The following is a 21,216-nucleotide window of genomic DNA, read 5'->3' as shown; positions in this document are numbered from 1 at the left end:
TACACAGTGGTCTCACAGATGGTATTTCACTGTGAGTCGATATTGTGATTTTTTGTGGGTTGTAACTTGCCGTTTTGCGGGCGTAATGGTGACGGTGTAACTTGCTTATATCATAGTCTTATATACTGTTTTTACTTCGTTGCTATATCTGTAATTTGTAATACTGTAGCATGTAAGTGATTTTTTTAAACATATTGTCTGAAAATAAATACCGTGTCACTAAACGTATGTTAGATTCCCTTTTTATTAACATAGTCCTGGAAAACAGTTAAGAATTCAATTTTGTGAGATAATAAAACACAATTGTGGGTATATTTATATATATATATATATGCCGTAACTCAATGTTTAAAAAGGTCAAGAGCGGCAGCTGAATGGATGTTCTTGGCAATTATGTAGCAGTAAGTATGAAATCTTATAAATACTCCCATGTTTGGCATAAGGTGTTATTGATTGTGAATATGTGTGTTATACTTCTGTTGTCAATATCAGATTTTTCAATGTTACATTTTTTTAGTTTTTATTTGAAATAGAATTCAATTTTTGTCCGTTTTTCTTTAGTCTGATATGTGTAAATGCTACCTATGGTTTGTTTACACCGGGATAATTTTCATCAAAATCCAACTTTTGCAGAAAAGGGTTATTCAGATTGAATTCAAAATTCAAATGTGAATTCACATAACAAAATAATGACTGGTTTCATAAATAAACAAGGATACCGCCATCTGTACAGCTCTTATTACAAACATTGCGAGAAAACAAACATATAGTTATATGAAAAAAAGGACATCCCTATTCCCCTCCCCTATAACACGAATGACTCACAAAAGCAATTATTTAAGTGACTTTAAACTATTTTCTGTATACTACACATATTTGGAAATTAACATTAAGCAGTGTAAAATTGATTAAAGATATTTTATTAAGTATCAATGATGTTTTCCCTATGCTTAACTTTCTACATAGCAGATCTAGATTTCTAAATGTGCTTCATTATTCATTTGTTCGGTAAGTCTTTGCCCTCTGATACCTTTAGACTTGTGCGTAGGTTATCAAGTGTACTGTAAAAGTTCACACGAACTGATAAACATAACCCCGGCAGATAATTGCGCATCGGAATGTGTACAACATCATCGGACCCTGTACGCAATAACTTGTCAATGTTTATCTAATCTAATTTCTGATTCAATGATAACTTTTGTACCACTAAATCGGTCAATGATTTAATCCGTGGTGCTGACAATATATCTATATGTTATATCATTTATTATTTAAGTACGGTGCTAACTCTGTTTACGTACTAAAATATTTATAAAGCTCTAGGGTGTCGGGAAATGATATAATAGATTTTTTTTCAATATATCACTCAACGTTTCAGCCTTTTCTGTAATGGCTTAAAGTAAAGATTTTCATCTGTTCAGAGGACGCAGTGTTACATGTCTGTCAGCTATATTATCATACTGTAATGGCTGTTTTAAGTAGTTTATTTTCAAGGCTTTTACGGATATATTTAAGCATTTTTCATGGAAGTCATAAAAATGTCTAAGATTATCTCTTTTAAAATTTATGTTTGAATTAATTTATATTTCACAATTTAATTTACTCCTAAAAAAGACAAATATAACTCATTGAAAACAACTGCACAATCAAGAATCATCTCAAACCGCAAAAATATTCTACATGATGCTAATTTTAATCCATGGCAGTTATATTCCATATTCTATTGTTTGGTCTGCCGGTGATATGCTAACAATGTTAAATTTCATTAGAATAAGATGATTCGTAAAGACGGAAAGATATACTAGTAAACAGATATTAAAGGCAGAATGATATTAAAGATTTTGTTTGAAGTAACAATGCACTATTGTAATTGATAAATTTTATTCCCATAGATATACTGACGTTATAGACTAGCGGATTTTTTTTTATTGTCGATAACTATTATTTTACATGATTCATTGATGATTAGTTCATTGTTTGAGTTTCCTGATTCTTTCATCATTATTGAATACATTTTGGTGATTTTTGTTGTCCTATCCCACACGGCATTCGCGTAAATAGAGTTAAAACAAGGGTATTCTATGCCGTTCCTGATCATAATCAGTAGCGTGTGTGTCCACCCCAGGCCTCAGTAGCCGCTCTTACTCAACTTAACATTAACCCCAACAAGGTGTTTATTGTCATTTGAGGGATATTATTCCACTCCTGAATAAAGGCCTGCGTGAGCTGGGAGACGTTTTATGGGGCATTAACATGCTTCTTAACCCTCCTGTCCAGCTCGTCCCATAATAGCTCTACTGGGACAAATCTGGACTGTATGGTGCCCAAGCAAGAACTGAAACGTTGTTGTGAGCCAGAAAGTCACGAAAAACCTTAGCAGCATGGGGTCTCGCGTAGTCCTGCTGCAACGTAAGGCTAAGTTGATGGATAAGAAGAAGGACCTAATCTCGCTATGTTACTGCTGTAAAATTTCCATGGATATCCACAAGAGGTGTTTTCGCGCCTTGAGATATCCCTGCCCATACCATAACATACACTCCGTCGAATCTTTCGCTTTCTGTTACGCAAGCGTCAGAAAATCTCTCACCACGACGTTGATAAACACGTTGTCGTCCGTGTGACCTGCTACGCGTGAAGCGAGACTCGCCATTGAACAACACGCGTTTCCAATACGAAACCGTAGAGGTTCATATGCAAACAGCCACTGCATTCGACGTTTGCGTCGACTCTGCGAAAGTGGCGGACGTACACAGGGACGTCGTGGCCTTATATATAACTACCGCAACTGATTCCTGACCGTTCTTGGACACACTGGCTGACCATGAGTGCCAACAACTTGGCGCACCGTCTCCGTCGCCGTCTGAAATTGATTACGGAGGTGCGAGAGACGTATGCCTTTATCTTGACGACGCGACGTAACACGCGGGCGTCCGCTCCTGTCACGGTCATCCATCCTCTCTCTGACTCTAAGACGCCCAACTAAACGGGACATTGTTGTCTCATGTACACCATATTGTTGGGCTACATGACGTTGCCCCTGTATTTTCAGGGCAATGGCACTACCACTATCCACTTCATTCAATCGCAGTATTTCGCTCTACAATCGCTTCGAAAAGAAATAATGTACAGCTGTACTGTTGCAATGCTCGATTTGTTATGATTGACCAGCATATAAAGCGCAAGAGTATTCCGGATTCTAGAAAAATTTGCTGAAAGCATGCAGCGTCGAGCGGGGTCAAGGACGGCTGAATTTTAACTGAAGAGCATTTTTACAGTTCACGTAGGTAGCTCAGTGTCAAATTTAATTACATTTTGTCCATATGTCTAAAAGTTATATTACAAAAACTAAACATGCGTTTGTTTCTTTTTTCAGCTAGTATAGATTAATATTGATGAATCGAAATTTTAAAAATAGCAAACTGAGATAAACAAAAAGTAATAGTATACCTGTGTTTCGATAATGTCAACACATCATTCCGTCATCAGAACTATATATCTCTTGTATATGTCGAAGTGTGACAAAGCAGATTACAATTATACACATATGAATACACATATAAATACACGTATATATCCGCACAATTGTCAATATCAACGCATCGGATATTAAAAAGGAAATACCATAAATCACGAAAAGATGACATTCCGAAAACAACATAAGATCAGCATCGTTGTATCAAATGAAATCGGAATCGATAGATTTCCTGATTCTACATTCGGATAATTTACACGTTTTAAAGGATGTGACGCAAGTGGTTGTATACATTGATGTGTTTGGGAGATCCGGTAATGTAGTGTATAAACAAACACTGTTTACTGTGTACATTAAAGTTCGAATAAAGCAATGTAATGTGGATCTTAACATTCTGGTAGTAAACAATCTCGGCGTTATATTTCTAATGAAAAGAATCATATTCAAAGTTAATGTCTACGGGTGTCAGTGGTATTAATAAGACGCTTAATTATCCCATGATAATTAAGTAATTAAGAAAGACATATTGAGCTACCACAAAGTACGTATGAAATATTCACTACGTGTACAGCTGATGCTCAGTTTCAGACCTCAATAACTTGTTAAACTAATGGATCTAATTATCAGCATGATCAGTCATTGTTCGACAATATCGATTTAATACACCACGTAGAATTTCTCACGACAATATCGACTTTTATACGCGAGGGGAAATTTCTCACTACAAAATCGATTTCTCTCTGCAAGGGGAAATTTCAAATGGCAAATTGATTTCTATATATAATGTGGAAATTCTCATACGCATTTATATTTTTGAAGAAAAAATATTCACGACTTCCTCTTGACACTAACATTATTTATTAATGATGAGGAATGTTCATATTTATCAGCCTAAAGCGGATTGTGTGGCCTATTTTCCTCACCTCAGATCAAATATATATGTTTTCCACAATTTAACGTATGATTTTCAATGAATAAGATACTGCCATGTTCATTCTTATAACATGTTTTGTTTATTGTTTCTGGTTTTTGTCTTAATCGCTCACTCCTGCTTTTAAATATTCACCAAACGATGCAGGCATGTTATCTCACATCAACTTTGTCTCGAGCTGTGCCCAATTTTCAATATTCATATGATAGAACTACGGAACCGCCAACAGTCATTTTATATAGAAACCTTGCTGGACCTTGTTCATTTCATACTCCAATATTTGAAACCAATAATACATACCCTGACCGAACTCTGTCTTTAAATGATAAAGTTTAGAACTTGATGCTGTGGTACTACGGTGAAAATATGCACCAAATCAGTTCGGAACGGCACGCGACGTTACAATTTTTCATACGTTTTGTCATCGATACCATTTCATTATCTCGTTAAGCGTTTACAGCGTGCACGCAACCACCATTCCCATCCCCTGCTACTGGTAAGGTATCTTCAATACTTGTACTAAACCATATCTCTAAAAGAGATGTTTCAGTGTATAACAAGCATTTGACCTTGGATTAAGTGTGCGTAATTGCTATTTCACGTGCTGGATGATTAATGAGTTTCATTATAAAATACCTTAATTTTTTTCTGAAATAATCAGAGAGCAAAAAGTAAGGAAATGCGTGAAAATATCGCTATCCATTGAAACTATTTACATATAAAAACAGGAGTCAGCTTAATCTATAATAGCTGGAATTCTCTCTTCCAACCCTCATTGTAATATATTGCTTATTGTAATCACTATAACTTTAGAAACCGTAACCGAATACTTATTACAATAAGCAATATGGTACAACTGTTGCACACTCCCTTTTCACATTTTTTCACACAACATTGACCGCCAGTGTTTAATGATTGTTATGAATCCAATTCTAAATTATATAATATACACACAAATATAACTTTTTATGACCTTCAAAATGTGTGATAATCAAATACGCGGTATGAATAACTCAGAAATAAAATTAAAGAAAAGATAATTTGATTTAAAATATTACATAATTGTGATTTACATAATGGAAAACCCCAACGATCGATAACATCGCGAGAAAGTTTATACTATTTGAAGTAACTGCGTTACGCAGGGTAAGCATGTCTATGACAAGAATGTGTTAGTAAGATACGTAATTTGGTAATATAACACACACGCCAAAAAAACCAAAGGCCAAATTAAACTGTAGCAAGTTCTATGTATGAAAGGGAATAGCAAGTATGACATGGTCAGTAAAGGTGTTTTTTTCTGATTCCTTACACATATATTTGTAGCAGGTCCACTGGCTAGTATGTTGTAAGTTTTATAAACAACGTATTCTTAAATATATCCACACAAGAACCGTTTTTAATATTTAATATTTTTAATGTAACATAGTTTTGAATAAAAAATACATCACTTTTGTTTCATAAGTCAGTTGACATCCATCATATCAAGTCATATAGTTCAAACTTTTCTTTGTTCAAATGAAGGCCTTTCAATGTTTTTACCCGACATCAACAACACATAACAACAAACTTCAAAAGTTCTGTAATAAACTAAATATTTTTTCTCTTGCATTGTTGGAATATCTTATGTTATGATTATCTCCCTTACTTAACAAACAACCATCCTTTGTAATCATCTTCCTTATTCACCAAAGCAGTTGGGCTGACGATATCTCTCCTATCAGCAGCCCCAACGATGGATGTAGTTTTCCATTCGACGGAAGCTTCTCCTCCACTGTTCCAGTTTGGTATTTGTACTGTATCGTCTTAGTGTATAGTCTTTTAAAATTACGGTTTTGCCTTGCAGAAAATAACGGTACCTATACCGAAAATAAGATAAAATTTATGTTAGATTTAATCGGTTTATTTTCGCAAATCACTGGAACACTGTAGCGTACAACAAAACAATCTTTTAGGCAAACAAATATAAACAAGGCGAAGAGATCTTGTGTTGACCTGACTCCTGCCGTCAAAGAGGAAATACTGAATGAACAGGTGAGACAAAAGACAATCGTTAACATTCCGATTTCATAATTGCTTAACTTAAGTATTCAAATGTATCTCAAGATATCGTTTGTTCATAGGAAAAACAGAAATTTCAGTGTTGCTGTCTTACCGATTAACGCCATGCTGATCTACATAAGGAATACCATCCATGCCGTATATTATATAGTTATGGTCGACTTCCAGTAATAAATTACATCTGATGTTCATCCAGAATTCGATTTCATCATTTACAGCCAAATCTTCAGCTCCTACATTAAGAACAACAATATCTTACATGTAACTTTATCTACAAATGTAGATGTAAGTAAGTACATTCATGCTTTACGATGAAAAACAATTTTCATTTATTAAAGCTATGTATTGGTCAACCGTAAATTACATTTCAGTTTCTGTTTCGTGATTAAACAAAAGAGGTAATGTTTCATCCCTAAACAATATTCTTTTCGGATAGGACATATAATATTGTACAAATATTTAAAATCTTTGTCAGACACCTCTTGTTAACCAGAGCAAGCTTTATATCAGGTGTTCATTTAATAATGATATTAATCTCATCTTTAATATTAAAGAACGTTTAATTAGTATTTTATTAGAAATAACGTAATAAGAAAAACATTTTAATAGTCAAACCACAATAAGGCTGCTAGAGCTATTTTGAATATTCTATCAAGACGAAAAAATTGTTTACAGAAATAAGATTAATAAGTTCGACAAAAACGGTTCCATATTTTTTTTTTAGAAAATACAATGTCCAAAATGAACACATGCAGTCAGCTTAAATATAATCTGAGAAGCTAACATGGAGAAACGAGCACATCCCTTATTTTATAAAAAAATTCTTATAGAAGAAACAGTGAAACAATCCTTCTTCACAGGACGCAACATAGGGAAAAGAAATCTGGAGAGCTAAATGTCGATAGATTTACCTGCTTTCGTGACAGCCTTAATCACAGCTGATATTACCATATGGTTCCCTTTTTGAACAATATTGGTCACTTCTATCCGGAGGGCTGAAATTTCCAAGACAAAATATAATAACCTTAAACAAAAATATGTTATCATATAATTACAAACATGTTTTACTACAACGGAAATCGATTAAAAATATACTGAAAAAAAAGAAAATTCCTTATTACTTACGGACAAAACTTGATGACGTGTAGGCAAATTATGAGCAAAATAATGATTTACTCTGAAGCATTAAGAAAAGTATGAAGTCTTTTGAAAGAGTCTTAGACCTGCATCTACAACCCTCGTTATGTAAATCTTGGTCAATTTAACAAAGTAATACTTCACTCAAGCCAAACGAAATAGTCCCTAATCAGTTTTTATTACTTTCCAAAGGTTTGATACAGAAGCCATTAGGTACAAAACACTGATGATGTTATGGAAGGGGTGTAACTCTTGATACATACCATGGATCCATTTCTTGTTGCGTATACATACCATAGCATATGTCATAAATAAAACAACAAGAAAATACCAACAAGTCAGCATAATCATTATCCAAATACAAATTCAATAATAATAGACAAAACATCACCGAAGGGGAGATTTACATGGAGTTTCATGAAAAACAATACAAGCAGAATATGACCAGATGTTCCGGAAGAATAAGCGTCTTCTGCTTCATTGAAAACTTACGCCATTTAAATCTTGGTCAATCCTAGTAAGTAATGTCGCCCTCTCAAATGAGAACAAGGTATACAACAATGGTAAACTAACGCGCTTCCAACACGTCCGGCTTCACATCCAACAAAGAAATATTTCTCAATGATATCATAATGACGACCGTAAACCTTTCCCATAATTTTCATCAGCTCGCATCTTTTCAAAGACTGTGAAACGAGTATTTTCAGTCAGTTGACAACATTAAAAATAGTGAAAATGGGAACAGGCCCTTAAATAGTTGCTATTAAGAAATGGACAATTCTCAATACGGCAATGTTGCATTCTTTTTTTGATTAAAGATCCGATTATCTGTAATCACCCATTGACAGCAAAGCATATCAAAAAGCATTTATCGTTTCTACGTATACAACATTATTTATGATACATGGCAAAACCTTACCGAAATCAAATTCAAAGCAGATTTTGCGGTAATTATCAGCGATCACCTTGGATACCCGTCCGTAACGTATTTTCGTGTCCCAACTCTCGGCGCATTTCCCTATAAAAATAATTTGTGTAAAGATGCATATCTATTGTTAAAAGATTCGGTGGAGATCTATAAAATGTTATTTACATGAATTTTGAGGATTAAACAAATTCATTTCAAAAGCAAAGAAGATTATTTATTTGATGAATTAATCAGCAAGATAAAGAACATCACCAAGGTAACAATTTTATAGTTTCGTCAGCTTAGCTTATTTTCATTATATTTACTTGAACAAATACATACATACGCACATTTATATTTGTATATTTGTCGTCATTTTATAACCAACTGGTCAATTGTACTCGTTTATTTATTATATCTTTGATTTCTCACAAACGCGATACAAAGAAATGTTTTGTCTGTTGTTTTCGTTTTAAGTACTACCCAACAACATAGCATTATAGTAATATGTTAAACAGCGTATGGTAATATCAGAAAAGTAGATTCATGATCTGATCAGATATTTCAGCTATTTTAACATCCAGACATATCCTAACTAATTTTATAATAAATGCTCTTACAGAAATAACCTCACGACCAGAAAACAAACCGATCTCAGAATTAAGGCTATTCTGAAAACAAGTCACATAGATAAACCTTTATTTGCTTTTTTTTTTTAAGAAAATAAGCCACGCCCTATTTTCGTGTTGTTAGGGTGTCCAAGTAGCGTTCAGCGGTTATTACAAAACCAAGACATGGAACACCAAACAGTGAGAAAGAAGATGCTGGTATAGGAAATTAACAGGAAACTGACAATGTGTTTGGAGAAATGTTTATCTTGTTTGTTGAAATTAATATATATGTGCGAGTTTCATTAAAACTATTACTTCTACAAAAAATAGCATCAGATACTAAAAGGAGGTAAACTTGCAAAGAATAATTTCATATTCGGAAGATTTAGGTCTTTATTTGCTAACTATGTTTTAAATGCTTGATGTACATGGCGATTCAAAACTTGTGTTCGCCTGGTAATATAATTTTATTTTCACACTTGTACTCACCTTCGACACAATGACAGTTTTCTCTTTTACTTGTACTACAGAAAATGTCAAGATTTGCAACGTCATACTTCAGACTGTAAAACTTGGTACATCTTTCCTCTGAAAAAAGACAAAGAGGTCATGATTTTGTTTCTCAGGCAATTCAGATTTAGCTAATATTTGACAAATTCATCACAAAATATCTGTATTCTGGGACTTCACATATAACACATTGATGAATACATGACTTAACTGTCTTTTAAGGAAACTGCTCAAAATATCGACAAGTCAACAGAATCCTTATTTAAAATCAACATGAATAAAAGACAGCTTGACGCGGATTACCCTGAATTAGTACAACGATAATAAGAACAGGCATTACAGAATTGAAGGGTAAAAACCTGCTGCTTAATCGACGACACCCGCCATGTAAATCTCAAATTAAGGTTATTCTGCAATTGTAATTTGTATAAATTATATTCGTAAAGATGTGCATGACTAGACCTTTCCATTTTTAAAAAAAGAAAATATTACTAGGAACACACCTGTTTTATAATAATCATAGACCTCAATTTTTGCAGCTTGTAAATTTTCCACCTCGAATTCACGAACTACTCTGAATTTGAAGCATGTTTCATCCGTAGCAGGAATCTGGAATAAACATCATTTAGTCATCATCGCAATAATAGTTTATCATATGATAGGGTTAGTGTTTGTCTCTTTGCTGATTTTAACGCAAAGTATCATTTTGAGGCAGAATTTCCTTATATTAAACTATAAACTGATGACTACCACACTGAACAACATTAGGGAGGTCCGTTGCAAGCCGTTAAAAGCATTTAGGATAAAGTGTCCTGCACAATCATATAACTCTGGCTGCATGAGAAACAAAATCTGTCATGGGTAGGGAGCGTCGAAACAAGCACCTGATATCTTTATTTGAGGTAAGGCAGGCCAACGACTCAACGAAGCTATTGTCACGATACTTAATGGATATTCTGCTTAGTAGAATAATTTATTACAATGATTAATAAGATTAATTGAATTCGTTCTCTTAACCAATCTCTTAAAATAGGATCCAGGTCGTTCCATGCCTTCAGTGTGTTCAAACAGTTGATCCACGTAATTTTTTCAATATCTTGTTTTTGTCAATATTAATGACAACCATGATTTCTACTTCATTACTGTTCAATATAACTGTGAAGCTAAACTCATTTCCAAGATAAACCTACCTGATCAAGATAAAACATTACGGACCTTTTGGACAATTCGTAACTGTCGATAACTCCCTTCTGTCTCAGCTGAAACAACACAGTATCGATATCAGTAAAAACGTATTCAATGCTTGCTAGATAGGTTCATGTAATAACCTGGTCAACAGCTATCAAGGGGAAGAATGCTGTTTGTTCATGAGCTAAACTTTAAACGATCAGCTGACATTATTTCTTATGCTCAATATATGTTTGATTCACATCACAAAGTTAGCAAACAGATCGATGCAATAAGCTTAAATGAAAGTATTTTACTGTTAATTAGCATGTTGAGGCTATTCTAAGTGTGTCCTGAATTCATACGAATGATGTGTATCGACCCACCATTTCCAGATCACCTTTCTCAACGTTGAATCCTGTCGGCAGTCCAATGTCTACAATTGGCATATCCAGCACCTCGTAACCGGTGTAGCTACAATATAATGGAACAGTAATTATGTTATGAAATGGGGTCTCTATTTACATCGCTGTAATATATTTCATCATTGTTTGTCTCAAACAAAATTATAACTGAACTCCCAATAATAATTTTTTGAAACTGCTTAAATCAATATTTCTGAAAAAAAGCACATTATTAATTCACAATAATTACAATATTTCAAAGTCCTTGGTTACATGTTAGATATTTCTTAATGAAAACACACAACGGATCAAACGTTAAAACAAACAAATCATAAAAGTTCCCTGACTCTCTTAATTAAAATTTGAAGTACTTAATGAACAAAAATCAACTTCACAAATGCTTTCAACCGATTTCATTTCAGACATGTTTTCAAACACCTAAAAGCAAAGTATGGCTGTAGGATTTCGTCTAAACCTCATGCAAGATAAATCCGGCATTTACATTGAAAATCCTTCTTTTACACAACAATATGTCTATGGTATGTTTTCCAAGGAAACTATTATGGACATAACTAGTTTGTGTCATTCATACTCCAGGTTGAGGTTGCGGGTGTTTATTAAAATATTTCCGCGTACTGCGACTAAATTGTGTGAAAAAGTCAAAAGACAATTTGTTGAAAAGACACGAAATGACTTACACCTTTCAATAAAAATGAGGAATTTGAAAGAATATGAAAAAGAGTTTAACTACATCGTACAGCTGTTTCGTATTGCACATGTAACTAATGTTTACATCAATAAGGTAATTCTAAAAATATCGAAATTCGTCACCTCACGCAAATCTCCAAACAAGTCTGCTCTTTGCTGGCGCCATGCATTCTCATGACAACCGGAGACCTTTTCTTTCGGGAACTGTGTCTTGGTTGGTCGACACCTATTCTAGGGTCTAAATCTACCTTGTTATACTTGTCAAGGACATCTTCGAAATCCTCATCATATTCCTGTTCACAATGACCACAGGCATCGCAGTTCATACTGTGCAACAAATAATCAACATGGGTTTAGAGTTAATTTGTATACGTACTATATAGAACTTAAAGTCACTTAAACGTGAGACAAAATATGCGAATTTTATACTGTGGCTTTAAAAGTGAAAACTAAATGTTATGAATAATTTAAGCTTCTGTGGTGTCGGTTTTGCGGCACATACCATGTTAATTAATGTAAGAACCAAATGAGAGTGGAAAATCCTATAATTGAAACAAAAGCAGTCTTACGATAGCTGACAATTTTTATCTAAGTATTAACTGGAATTAGTTTTGAGATGACCGATATATACAAAAACCAAAATCACGGATATTCATTCTGACGTAACAAAAATTATGATGTAGCTAGATAAAAAAATTATTTGCATTAACAGTCTCTTTTGTTATCTACCTACTCTGTGGCAAGTCCCTTGCTTTGGAAGTAATTAAACTGCACCTCAGAGTCATACACGTCAATGGCGAATTTACATCTCTCATCTTCTGTTGTGTTCACGTTGTAACGAACTTCCACTTCCATCCTACCTACTCCTGTGCCCTCTGTAGTCACTTTCAGCTTGCCTTCAACGGGTATCTGAAAATATATGTTATTATTGATGAGACGAATTTTAGTAAAATTGTCATGATATAGGTATTCATTTCAGTGGGGTTTAATATGCTATGCCACTTACAAACTTTACCTTTTCCTGGTAATATTGTCGCGTTTCACTTTTTTATCGTTTCTGCTTTTGGTTCCTTTCAAGTGTTTTCTTGAGTTCCAATTATTTCTTGAGTGAACTCTTTTAAATGCAAAGACACACATTATGATGATGTCAGCAAGTTTATTAGATGGTGAAATCTATTCCGTGAATATATCTTTCTGGACGAATGGCAAGAAATTAGCATCAATCTACTTACGTCATGCACAGCTTTCTGAACGGTGACGTCATCGTCAGACAAAACGATGTCATGCTCAATGGCGTCGTTTGTTGATACCTTTATCTTGGTGTGGAGGTCTATTTTGAGAGCGTAAGACTTAACATTGTACTCGGATAGAGCATGTAGTCCAACCACGGTATCCTGGCCAGGAAAATCAATTTTAATTAGCAATTGCCTAGGGTATGTTTTGAATACACTCAATAACTGGACGTTAGTTTATTACATCCATCATATCATCCAGATATATATTTATAATGTAAGTAAGTGCTGTGTAGCACAGATCGCACACATTTGAGATAACATAATATATATGGAGGAGTTAGTATAAAAAATATTATACTATATACAAATGAACCATACCATTTTTACTTAGAAACTCTTCTTAATGGTTGTGTAATATGAAGCAAATATATCAATATATAGCTTTTCTCTATAGTGTAACTGAGTATCAACATCAAACCAATAAATTTGATGTGTAACTGACCTCATATTTTATATTCAGTGATTACCAAAATTAAATTTGTTGTAAACAATATTTATTAAGAGTATATTTTTACTTAGATAAAGATAAAATGACACTTTACATCTCTACAAACTAAATCCTAAGCAACTCAGTGAATACAAAGTCGTTGATAAATTGTAATGCATATTGAATTGGTGGATGGTCGAAGTGTGTATACACAGGGACATTAAAACCTGTATCCCAGGATTTATGTGTAATAGATTATCAATAAATTAGTATTAATTGTATAAATATAATAAAATAGTCAAAGCACACTTCAACTATATCAATTTAATACGTACTATAATCTCTATAACAAATTAGAGTTACCTCCCCTCGCCTCTGATCAATACAATGTAATGCAAAATATGCATTGTATTCATGTACTAAATTTTAGAAAAGACATATATGTCCGATCCATTAAACATTTGTAAAGTTAATCAAATTTGTTGAAATTGAAAAAAAGAACATTGGAATATTCATTTGATCTTAATGAATCAAAAAACATAATGACGAAAATAATATTTGAAATATTTATTCACCAACCTGCGTAGACTTGAAAGCCCCCGTTGAGGTTTTCTGTGTGAGAAGCCACTCAACAACGTTATGAACATAGCCAACGTCATTTACGGCAAGAAGAGACAACATCGCATACGCTGTTATCTCGACATCCATGGCAGTCGGGTTATGTGACAGCCAGTGTGGTACTTCTTCAACAAAGTTGATCACGGACCAATACCGCAAGCCTACCACATATAAGTATAACAATATTAGCCAATCATATTAAACTTACACTTAGATTGTGCAAAATACGCACAATATATCCATTAATGAATTAAACTGCATTATACAGCTGTTTCGTCCTTTTAGGACTCGTCAGTGATATTAAGGCCAGAGCAAATATTGAAACCTAGGAGACTGCAAAGGCAGATCAAAATTGATTGAAAAAAAGTAAAAATGCGTACCAGATCCATGATTCTGTAATTCTAATTCAAATGTCCATTCCTAATTTACTAGTGTTCTATGAAGCGAAAGCACCAAATGAATCCCCCCTGCTGACCATTAGTCGATTATGATGACATACAGGTAAATACCAAGCGTATTCTTCTCCTGGTCGGTGACCAGCTGAAATATTCTGTTCATCTAATGACAGTGTATAAATGCATTATACGTGATATTTATCATACCTTGTCCACCGTCCACTATATCAACTTCGATAGAGAGTGATTTAAGGTAATGGATAGCGTCCATCTTTCTAGGGCTGTTTCCAAGGGCAAGGGCGTATGTGGTAAGGGCGAGAGGGTATGCCTGGTCGATGAAGTCTAGATGAGATTCAAGATATTGAAGCGCAAGCACTATGTTTTGCTCCGTATCCTGTAAATATGAAATTGATGTCCTTACTATCTTTGATAACTAGTTTAAGGAATCAATGACTTTAAAAAATGATCTCCGTATTTTGATATTTACTTGATAATAGTTTCATCCTAACTTATTATGGTCAAAGTGTCGTTATGGTGGCAGTAATAATGTAGGCGACGTTGTTCAATCAGAAATATTTCTAGATATGGCCATCTTATGATATCATATATATCTGAAATTGAAGTATCACGTCAAAGAAAGCAATGCTGAGTAATATTGAAGTTAAAATGTTATACTTGTATGCTTTTTGTACAATCATGAAAATAGTGACACGAAATTAAATCATTAACATACTGTAAAACAAATCCGGGTCACGTGACTAATAAGTTTGAACTAAATATAGGAGAAACCGAAGTTCATTACAAAGAATTGTTTTACATGGTTATATCTACTTAATTCAAATATGAACCATGAACAGTAGATGATATAAAAGACCAGAAAGTTAGCCCATTCACAGACAATCAGAAGATATATCCATCATTAAGAGGTGAAGAAAACAGCAAAACAACTCACGACTGGCCTGCAGCCTGCTTCTAGAAGGGTTATTAATACATATGCTGTCATAGACACTTCACCATTCATGCCACCCTGAAAGAAAAGAAAGCTATCACAACGGAGAGTGTATGCACATACTACAATTTTATCATTCGTGGTACAAATCGTTTATCTTATGTTAATTCATGATTTTTCATAATGACTTCATTTAAAGTCCTTAACGCATGCTAGATCGAGCATCGTCACATAACATTTAGTCAATCTAACACGTTCGCCAAAAAGTTCAATGACATAGAATATTGTATAAGCTGATTTCAATGTCTTCAAACTCTGAGTCTCCAAACAGTTTGCGTTTGTAGCAAGCAGAATCTAAAAACATCAAAACAAGAATAACATTGTATTGGTTCAAACAAAACTAAAAAGCACGTTTAGAACAATCAAAACGAAAGTATTATAATGTAGCTTTCTGAACATTGTTACTCTTGGTCCTTCGCCCCGTAAACAGTCAGATGTCCACCAAAAACTGTTCAAGCGATCGAAAGAAAAACGCATTCGCTTAAAACTGAAACCAGAATTTTATGTAACCTTAAGATACAATAATCCAGCATGCAGCATTCAAAAAGTCTTTCCCTCGGACTTGAGACAGCCGTGACAAACTAAATATGCGATGCTGAAATTTTCATATTTCATTTCTTCCCTTGTCGACACGGAGTGGAAAATAATTATATTCATTATGTTCTAAACACTAGTATTATTCAAAAGTTATATGTTGAAGCGCATATCGAATTCGGGAACAAAAATTATCTTAAAGTTGGATAAGATATCAACCACTACATAGTCATTTACAACACAAAATTCCATGCCATCGATATTAAGGTCGTCAAGATTAAATATGAAAACCAGTCCGTTTTGCAACATAAAATATATCATGAGGCGGACTTACAAAAAACTGAATTTTAAAAAGTGAAACTGACCATCATTTCCTTGTGGAAGAGCGGGAAAGTTTCCATAAATGCACCGTCTCCCCGCTGGTGTCTAAACAACCAACGCATTCCTTCACATATCACCTCCGAGTCAATATCAATGAATTCAGCGGCCTCACTCAGCACCTTAACCACGAATGCCGTTAGCCTAGAGGATCGATTTCAAATCAAAGGCAATCTCGAATTTCTTGCTTTAAGCAACATTTGTTTAATATAAAGATATAATCGACATTTTCCAGATAAGTTACAACTATAATGGATATTTAGTGAGTTAATAGCTTTTGTAGCGTAAGGTTACCACATAGATAGTGCTCACAATGCTTTTTCCATGGCAACTGAAAATGTTCTTTATTAATTAAAATAATCAATTTATTTATAAAACTTTCTTTCTTAAATAATTTTAAGAAATAACGTGGATACAGAGAGGCAATTTAATTTCTCTTTATAACAATTTCAAGATTGTTACAGGCGATTACGTCGTAAAATTTTACTTGCCATGAATGTTCAAGGCAATTAGATAAAAAAAAAACATTTGCATCAGATATACATCGATTACGAGAGCTGAGTTACGTACCAAGTACTTGAAGGCCTGTGTGCCCAAACAGCAAACGATCCATCGTTCTTTCGAAACGTCATCTCTCTTTGGTAACCTACATTAAATGTTTATGTGGTTTGTGTGGATTATTGCTTGAAATAAAGTGAGAAGATAACAACCTTATAAGGTCACAATGACACAAGTCACGGCTTTTGAAACCAACATTTAAAGGGACCATTATCCGGCCAATCTACGTTTCTATCAATACATAAAGATATAGAAATAATGTATGCAATTAGTTTTCCAAAATAGTAATAACAAGTTTTATGCTACCACAATATTCTACAATAATATGCTCCAGAGACATAAGGATGGATGTACATGTACCACATCTGATTCTCCATCCCTTTCTCCTTAATATATAATATATGTATGGAATGCCTACATATTCGAATAAGTTAGTCGAGCTAAGGCTCAGGTTATTTTTGTCGCCCCACAAAAACGGCATTGATTACCGTTATTTTTACAAGATTCGATCCAATGCTTTCATATCCAGTTGAAGTCTTATCCGATTATTTCCCTTTTCTTTCTTTTCTTGACCTTTTATATATCCCTGAAATATGGTTTTTGTACAGCAATAAAATGGTACAGTAATTTTCAGAGTATCTTTTCACCGCTGTCCACCGATATTCAGACACGGTCATCTATGCACACTTAGTACAAATAGGATTTTAGAACGTTACTTAAATATACCAATTTTTCCTTTTTCTCTGTTTTTACTTTTCATACACTAAAATGTGGCTTTTGTACACCACTAAAATGTTATTGTAACATTTTTTTCGAAGTATTTAGTTACCGTTATCGTATTTAGACCTGATCATTTATGCACTCTATAAAATATACCTAATCGTAGCCTGCTCTTCCCTCTGTCCTCAAGTGTTTTAGACAGTTGCCCTGTCCTTTGTAGGTACCGCATCGTATAGACAACAGGAGCCAGTAAAATCATGGTCTGTTCTCCACACCCGTGAGGAACTTTATCCAATAAAACATTCGCTCCTTCTAGAACAACAGGCACTGTCGCGTCCATGATGTTTCCTGTACGAATGGGTTTTTTTTATTTTAAAAAATCATAACAAAACAAACTTGCATGATATATCGTGATAATAGTTTGAAAACAATAGATTGAGTTTTTGTTCTCCATCATACTATTCCCTATTATAGTTTGTTTCTTTAAAATTGAACTAATCATTGACGATATTTTTTCTGTTCGTCTACGGTAAAACAACTTACTTGCCAGACTTTGCCCATCGCAACAAGTTCGGGATATGACTTTCGCGAAACAGGATATATTCCAGTAATATGCTATTTTGTGATAGTTTTCCTCTCTGTCTTAATTCGACACAATAATCTATTTTTGCGGATGTTTCGATCATAAAATTTACGGAAATGAATTTCATACTAAAGATAATTAGTTTACAGGATGTAATTGCGTAAAGATGAAAATAGGAACAAGGAGGAATCGAGTCAATGAATGATATCAAAAGACAGATCTAGTGACAGATTTATATTCAGATATCGTTATTAGATACCTGCCCTACAAAGAAAATCTGTATATAATATCTTACCCATGGCTGAAACCTTACACATGCCAGTTCCTGGAATGGCCTTTTCAGGAAGGGTTAAATCAACAGTAGCTTCCTGTATCTCTAGGTACGGTGAGGGATACATAACTAAAACAATAATAACAACACAAGATGTAGGTAAATATTGCTCAAAAGACTCAAATAAATAGGCGCCTTTAAAAAACAGTTAGATACAATATTGTAAAATCAAGGTTAAAACTCCATTAGACAGCGTTTTAGTGCTTCTAGGAATCGTCAGTGTTAAATGACCTAAAATGCTAAAGTCTGTAGAAGGCGACTGAAGAAAAATCATCTTAGAAGAAATCAGTGTGGAACAGGGACAACAGTAATCACATTCTTTTTTCACTTTTGCAATACTGGTTGAACGATAAATGAGTATGTTTTTAAACGTAGCACTGCTAAAATCAATAATAATTTGACATGTAACGATAATCCTATGGTAGTGAAGTCTACCCGAAATTTTAACGTCTTTAAACCTCAAAGCATTGTACAAAAATGACACACAAATGAATAGCACGATATACGTACTATTGACAGTCAGATCTCCTGTGCTTCCAACTCTGTCCCTGTGTGCTTGAGGGTCCAGCCAAAACGACACTGTTTTCCTCTCCTCTCTTCCCTCATTCTGTAACCAAGTGCTAATCTCCATAACTTTCTATGTAATATGACATGCAATCTAAAAGAAATAACCTGTCTTTGAGAAGCGTTAGAAGGAGATCTATATCGATTCAATAGGGTTCATCAAACAATATAGATGTTTTTACCCGTCACGTGGGTTTTCACGAGTGTCATATCACATTAATAAGCGCGTTTATATATACATCACATTGACTTTAATAAATAATTCATATAACTGAAATTCATGGATGGTCGGTGGCGTAGTGATAACGCAATCGGCTTTTACCTGGACGCCTGAATGAAAGCTGTTGGTTGCCCTGCTCGAGCATGTCAGCTTTCTCTGGGTACTACAGTTTCCTTGCACAGTAAGACACCTCATGCTCATATTTCAGGCCAATACGAGTGATTGATATACGCTTAAAGTTTGTTCCGCAGGTGTTGTGCAACAATGCTTAACTTTTTAACTCAAACGCATTACGTAGCTGGCTTAAGACTAAACTACTGATTTATTTCCTTGAAAGTATGGGTATGATGACAATTTCACCGTCGAAACAAGGAGAGTGTAGTTAGGAGAAATCTGCAAAATATTGTAGACTTACTTTTTTCGGGAACTTTGACTTTAATTTATCATTTTATTCTTACATAGAGGGTGCTTGATGTATTGCTGCATAGGAAATAGATATGTTAAAAGTAAATTTTCGGTTTGAATATAAACGTTTACTATGAATACCCAACTGGGCACGATCAAATTTACATATATGTATATAAAAAAGTGATTACCACAATATTAACAGCAATGTCAATGAAAGTAGGGCAAAATATAAACAAAAGAAAGACTTTCACGTTGACCCCTGGAAAAGTACAAGGAAAATGAAACCAGGTGTTAAACCATTCTATCTACCTATAATTCCTTAAAATAGAATATACATACTTATATAATTACTTACAATTACATATACCGTTTTCCGTACAACATCGTTGGTACCGTTGATAGAATACACTCTGACCTCAAACTCGAATTCCCCGGCCTGAAGCGGCACGATCGGAAATTTGATAGGTTCCGGACTGTTGGGATGAACTTCTACCTTGATATAACTATCATCTGATCTAGGGGTACATATTTCGTCTGGGGTTACAATATACACGAAACACTGAAACAATAAAATACTATTGCAATCAAAAAACCAAACCGTGTCATTACTAGGTTATATAGATTTATTTACTTAAGTGATATTATTATTTTCTTGTCTGTTTTGTAATTATTTTGATTTTAAGGCTCCATAGTAACATATCAAATGCATCAAGTGATATACAACTGGTGCTTCCATTATCTCAGAATCTGGTGGAGAAGTCGAAAGCCAAATAAACCTATGTTAGCAAAAAGCAATCATACAGTTTTGATCTACTCAATATAAAACGCTTACACACACTCACAGGTAACATATCTGGCGAGTAATTGTAGATCGTTGCTCTAACCTCGGCCTGCTCCAGTCGGACAATACTGTAGGGAAACTCTAGGTCCACAAAGAACGTGCGGAATACCTGCACGCGCTCTGGTTTAGAGATGCACATACCATAATCCTCAGAGAGTGTGAGGGCTTGTATAATGTGGGTCGTGATCGAATCTGGCACAGCAAAGTTCTTTTCCAGGCGTCCGTTCTCACTGACAAAGCAATTATGAACGAAATTTGATTACAAAGACGATTGAGTTAAAGGGATACCGCATCTCCAATCTCGATTTAAAATTTTCTTTCTATTCTTTTTTCTTTCATTTTCTATTTTCTTTAGAGGGCACCTAATTTTAGACCATTAGCATCAATGACGAGCCGAAGAAAGAAGAAAACTGCTGTACGATATAAA

At 34.3% G+C, this 21,216-nt stretch overlaps 1 protein-coding gene across 1 annotated transcript in view; it reads right to left on the bottom strand.

Moving 5' to 3' along the window:
* Positions 1 to 5,864: 5,864 nt before the first annotated feature.
* LOC132548686 (complement C3-like) overlaps positions 5,865 to 21,216 on the bottom strand; it is a 30,767-nt gene continuing 15,415 nt past the window's right edge. Inside the window, exons 19-39 of the mRNA XM_060212565.1 lie at positions 20,791 to 21,019; positions 20,304 to 20,507; positions 19,267 to 19,363; positions 18,721 to 18,825; positions 17,999 to 18,190; positions 17,135 to 17,210; positions 16,552 to 16,708; positions 15,596 to 15,670; positions 14,851 to 15,037; positions 14,210 to 14,409; positions 13,141 to 13,302; positions 12,642 to 12,817; positions 12,032 to 12,235; positions 11,183 to 11,270; positions 10,820 to 10,888; positions 10,133 to 10,238; positions 9,609 to 9,707; positions 8,521 to 8,619; positions 7,376 to 7,459; positions 6,559 to 6,697; positions 5,865 to 6,262 (exon numbers count right to left, since the gene is read on the bottom strand). Of these exons, the coding sequence (XP_060068548.1) occupies positions 6,124 to 6,262; positions 6,559 to 6,697; positions 7,376 to 7,459; positions 8,521 to 8,619; positions 9,609 to 9,707; positions 10,133 to 10,238; positions 10,820 to 10,888; positions 11,183 to 11,270; positions 12,032 to 12,235; positions 12,642 to 12,817; positions 13,141 to 13,302; positions 14,210 to 14,409; positions 14,851 to 15,037; positions 15,596 to 15,670; positions 16,552 to 16,708; positions 17,135 to 17,210; positions 17,999 to 18,190; positions 18,721 to 18,825; positions 19,267 to 19,363; positions 20,304 to 20,507; positions 20,791 to 21,019 (2,887 nt within the window). The 3' untranslated portion in view covers positions 5,865 to 6,123. The remainder of the gene's footprint in view (positions 6,263 to 6,558; positions 6,698 to 7,375; positions 7,460 to 8,520; positions 8,620 to 9,608; positions 9,708 to 10,132; positions 10,239 to 10,819; positions 10,889 to 11,182; positions 11,271 to 12,031; positions 12,236 to 12,641; positions 12,818 to 13,140; positions 13,303 to 14,209; positions 14,410 to 14,850; positions 15,038 to 15,595; positions 15,671 to 16,551; positions 16,709 to 17,134; positions 17,211 to 17,998; positions 18,191 to 18,720; positions 18,826 to 19,266; positions 19,364 to 20,303; positions 20,508 to 20,790; positions 21,020 to 21,216) is intronic.

This window comes from Ylistrum balloti, unplaced genomic scaffold (genome assembly GCF_031769215.1).
Source record: "Ylistrum balloti isolate Yb309-2 unplaced genomic scaffold, AGI_CSIRO_Ybal_v1 Utg370024, whole genome shotgun sequence".
NCBI classification, from domain to species: Eukaryota; Metazoa; Mollusca; class Bivalvia; order Pectinida; family Pectinidae; genus Ylistrum; species Ylistrum balloti.
The sequence above is the reverse complement of the archived record's forward strand: the minus strand, read 5'-3'. Positions and strand labels throughout refer to the sequence as shown.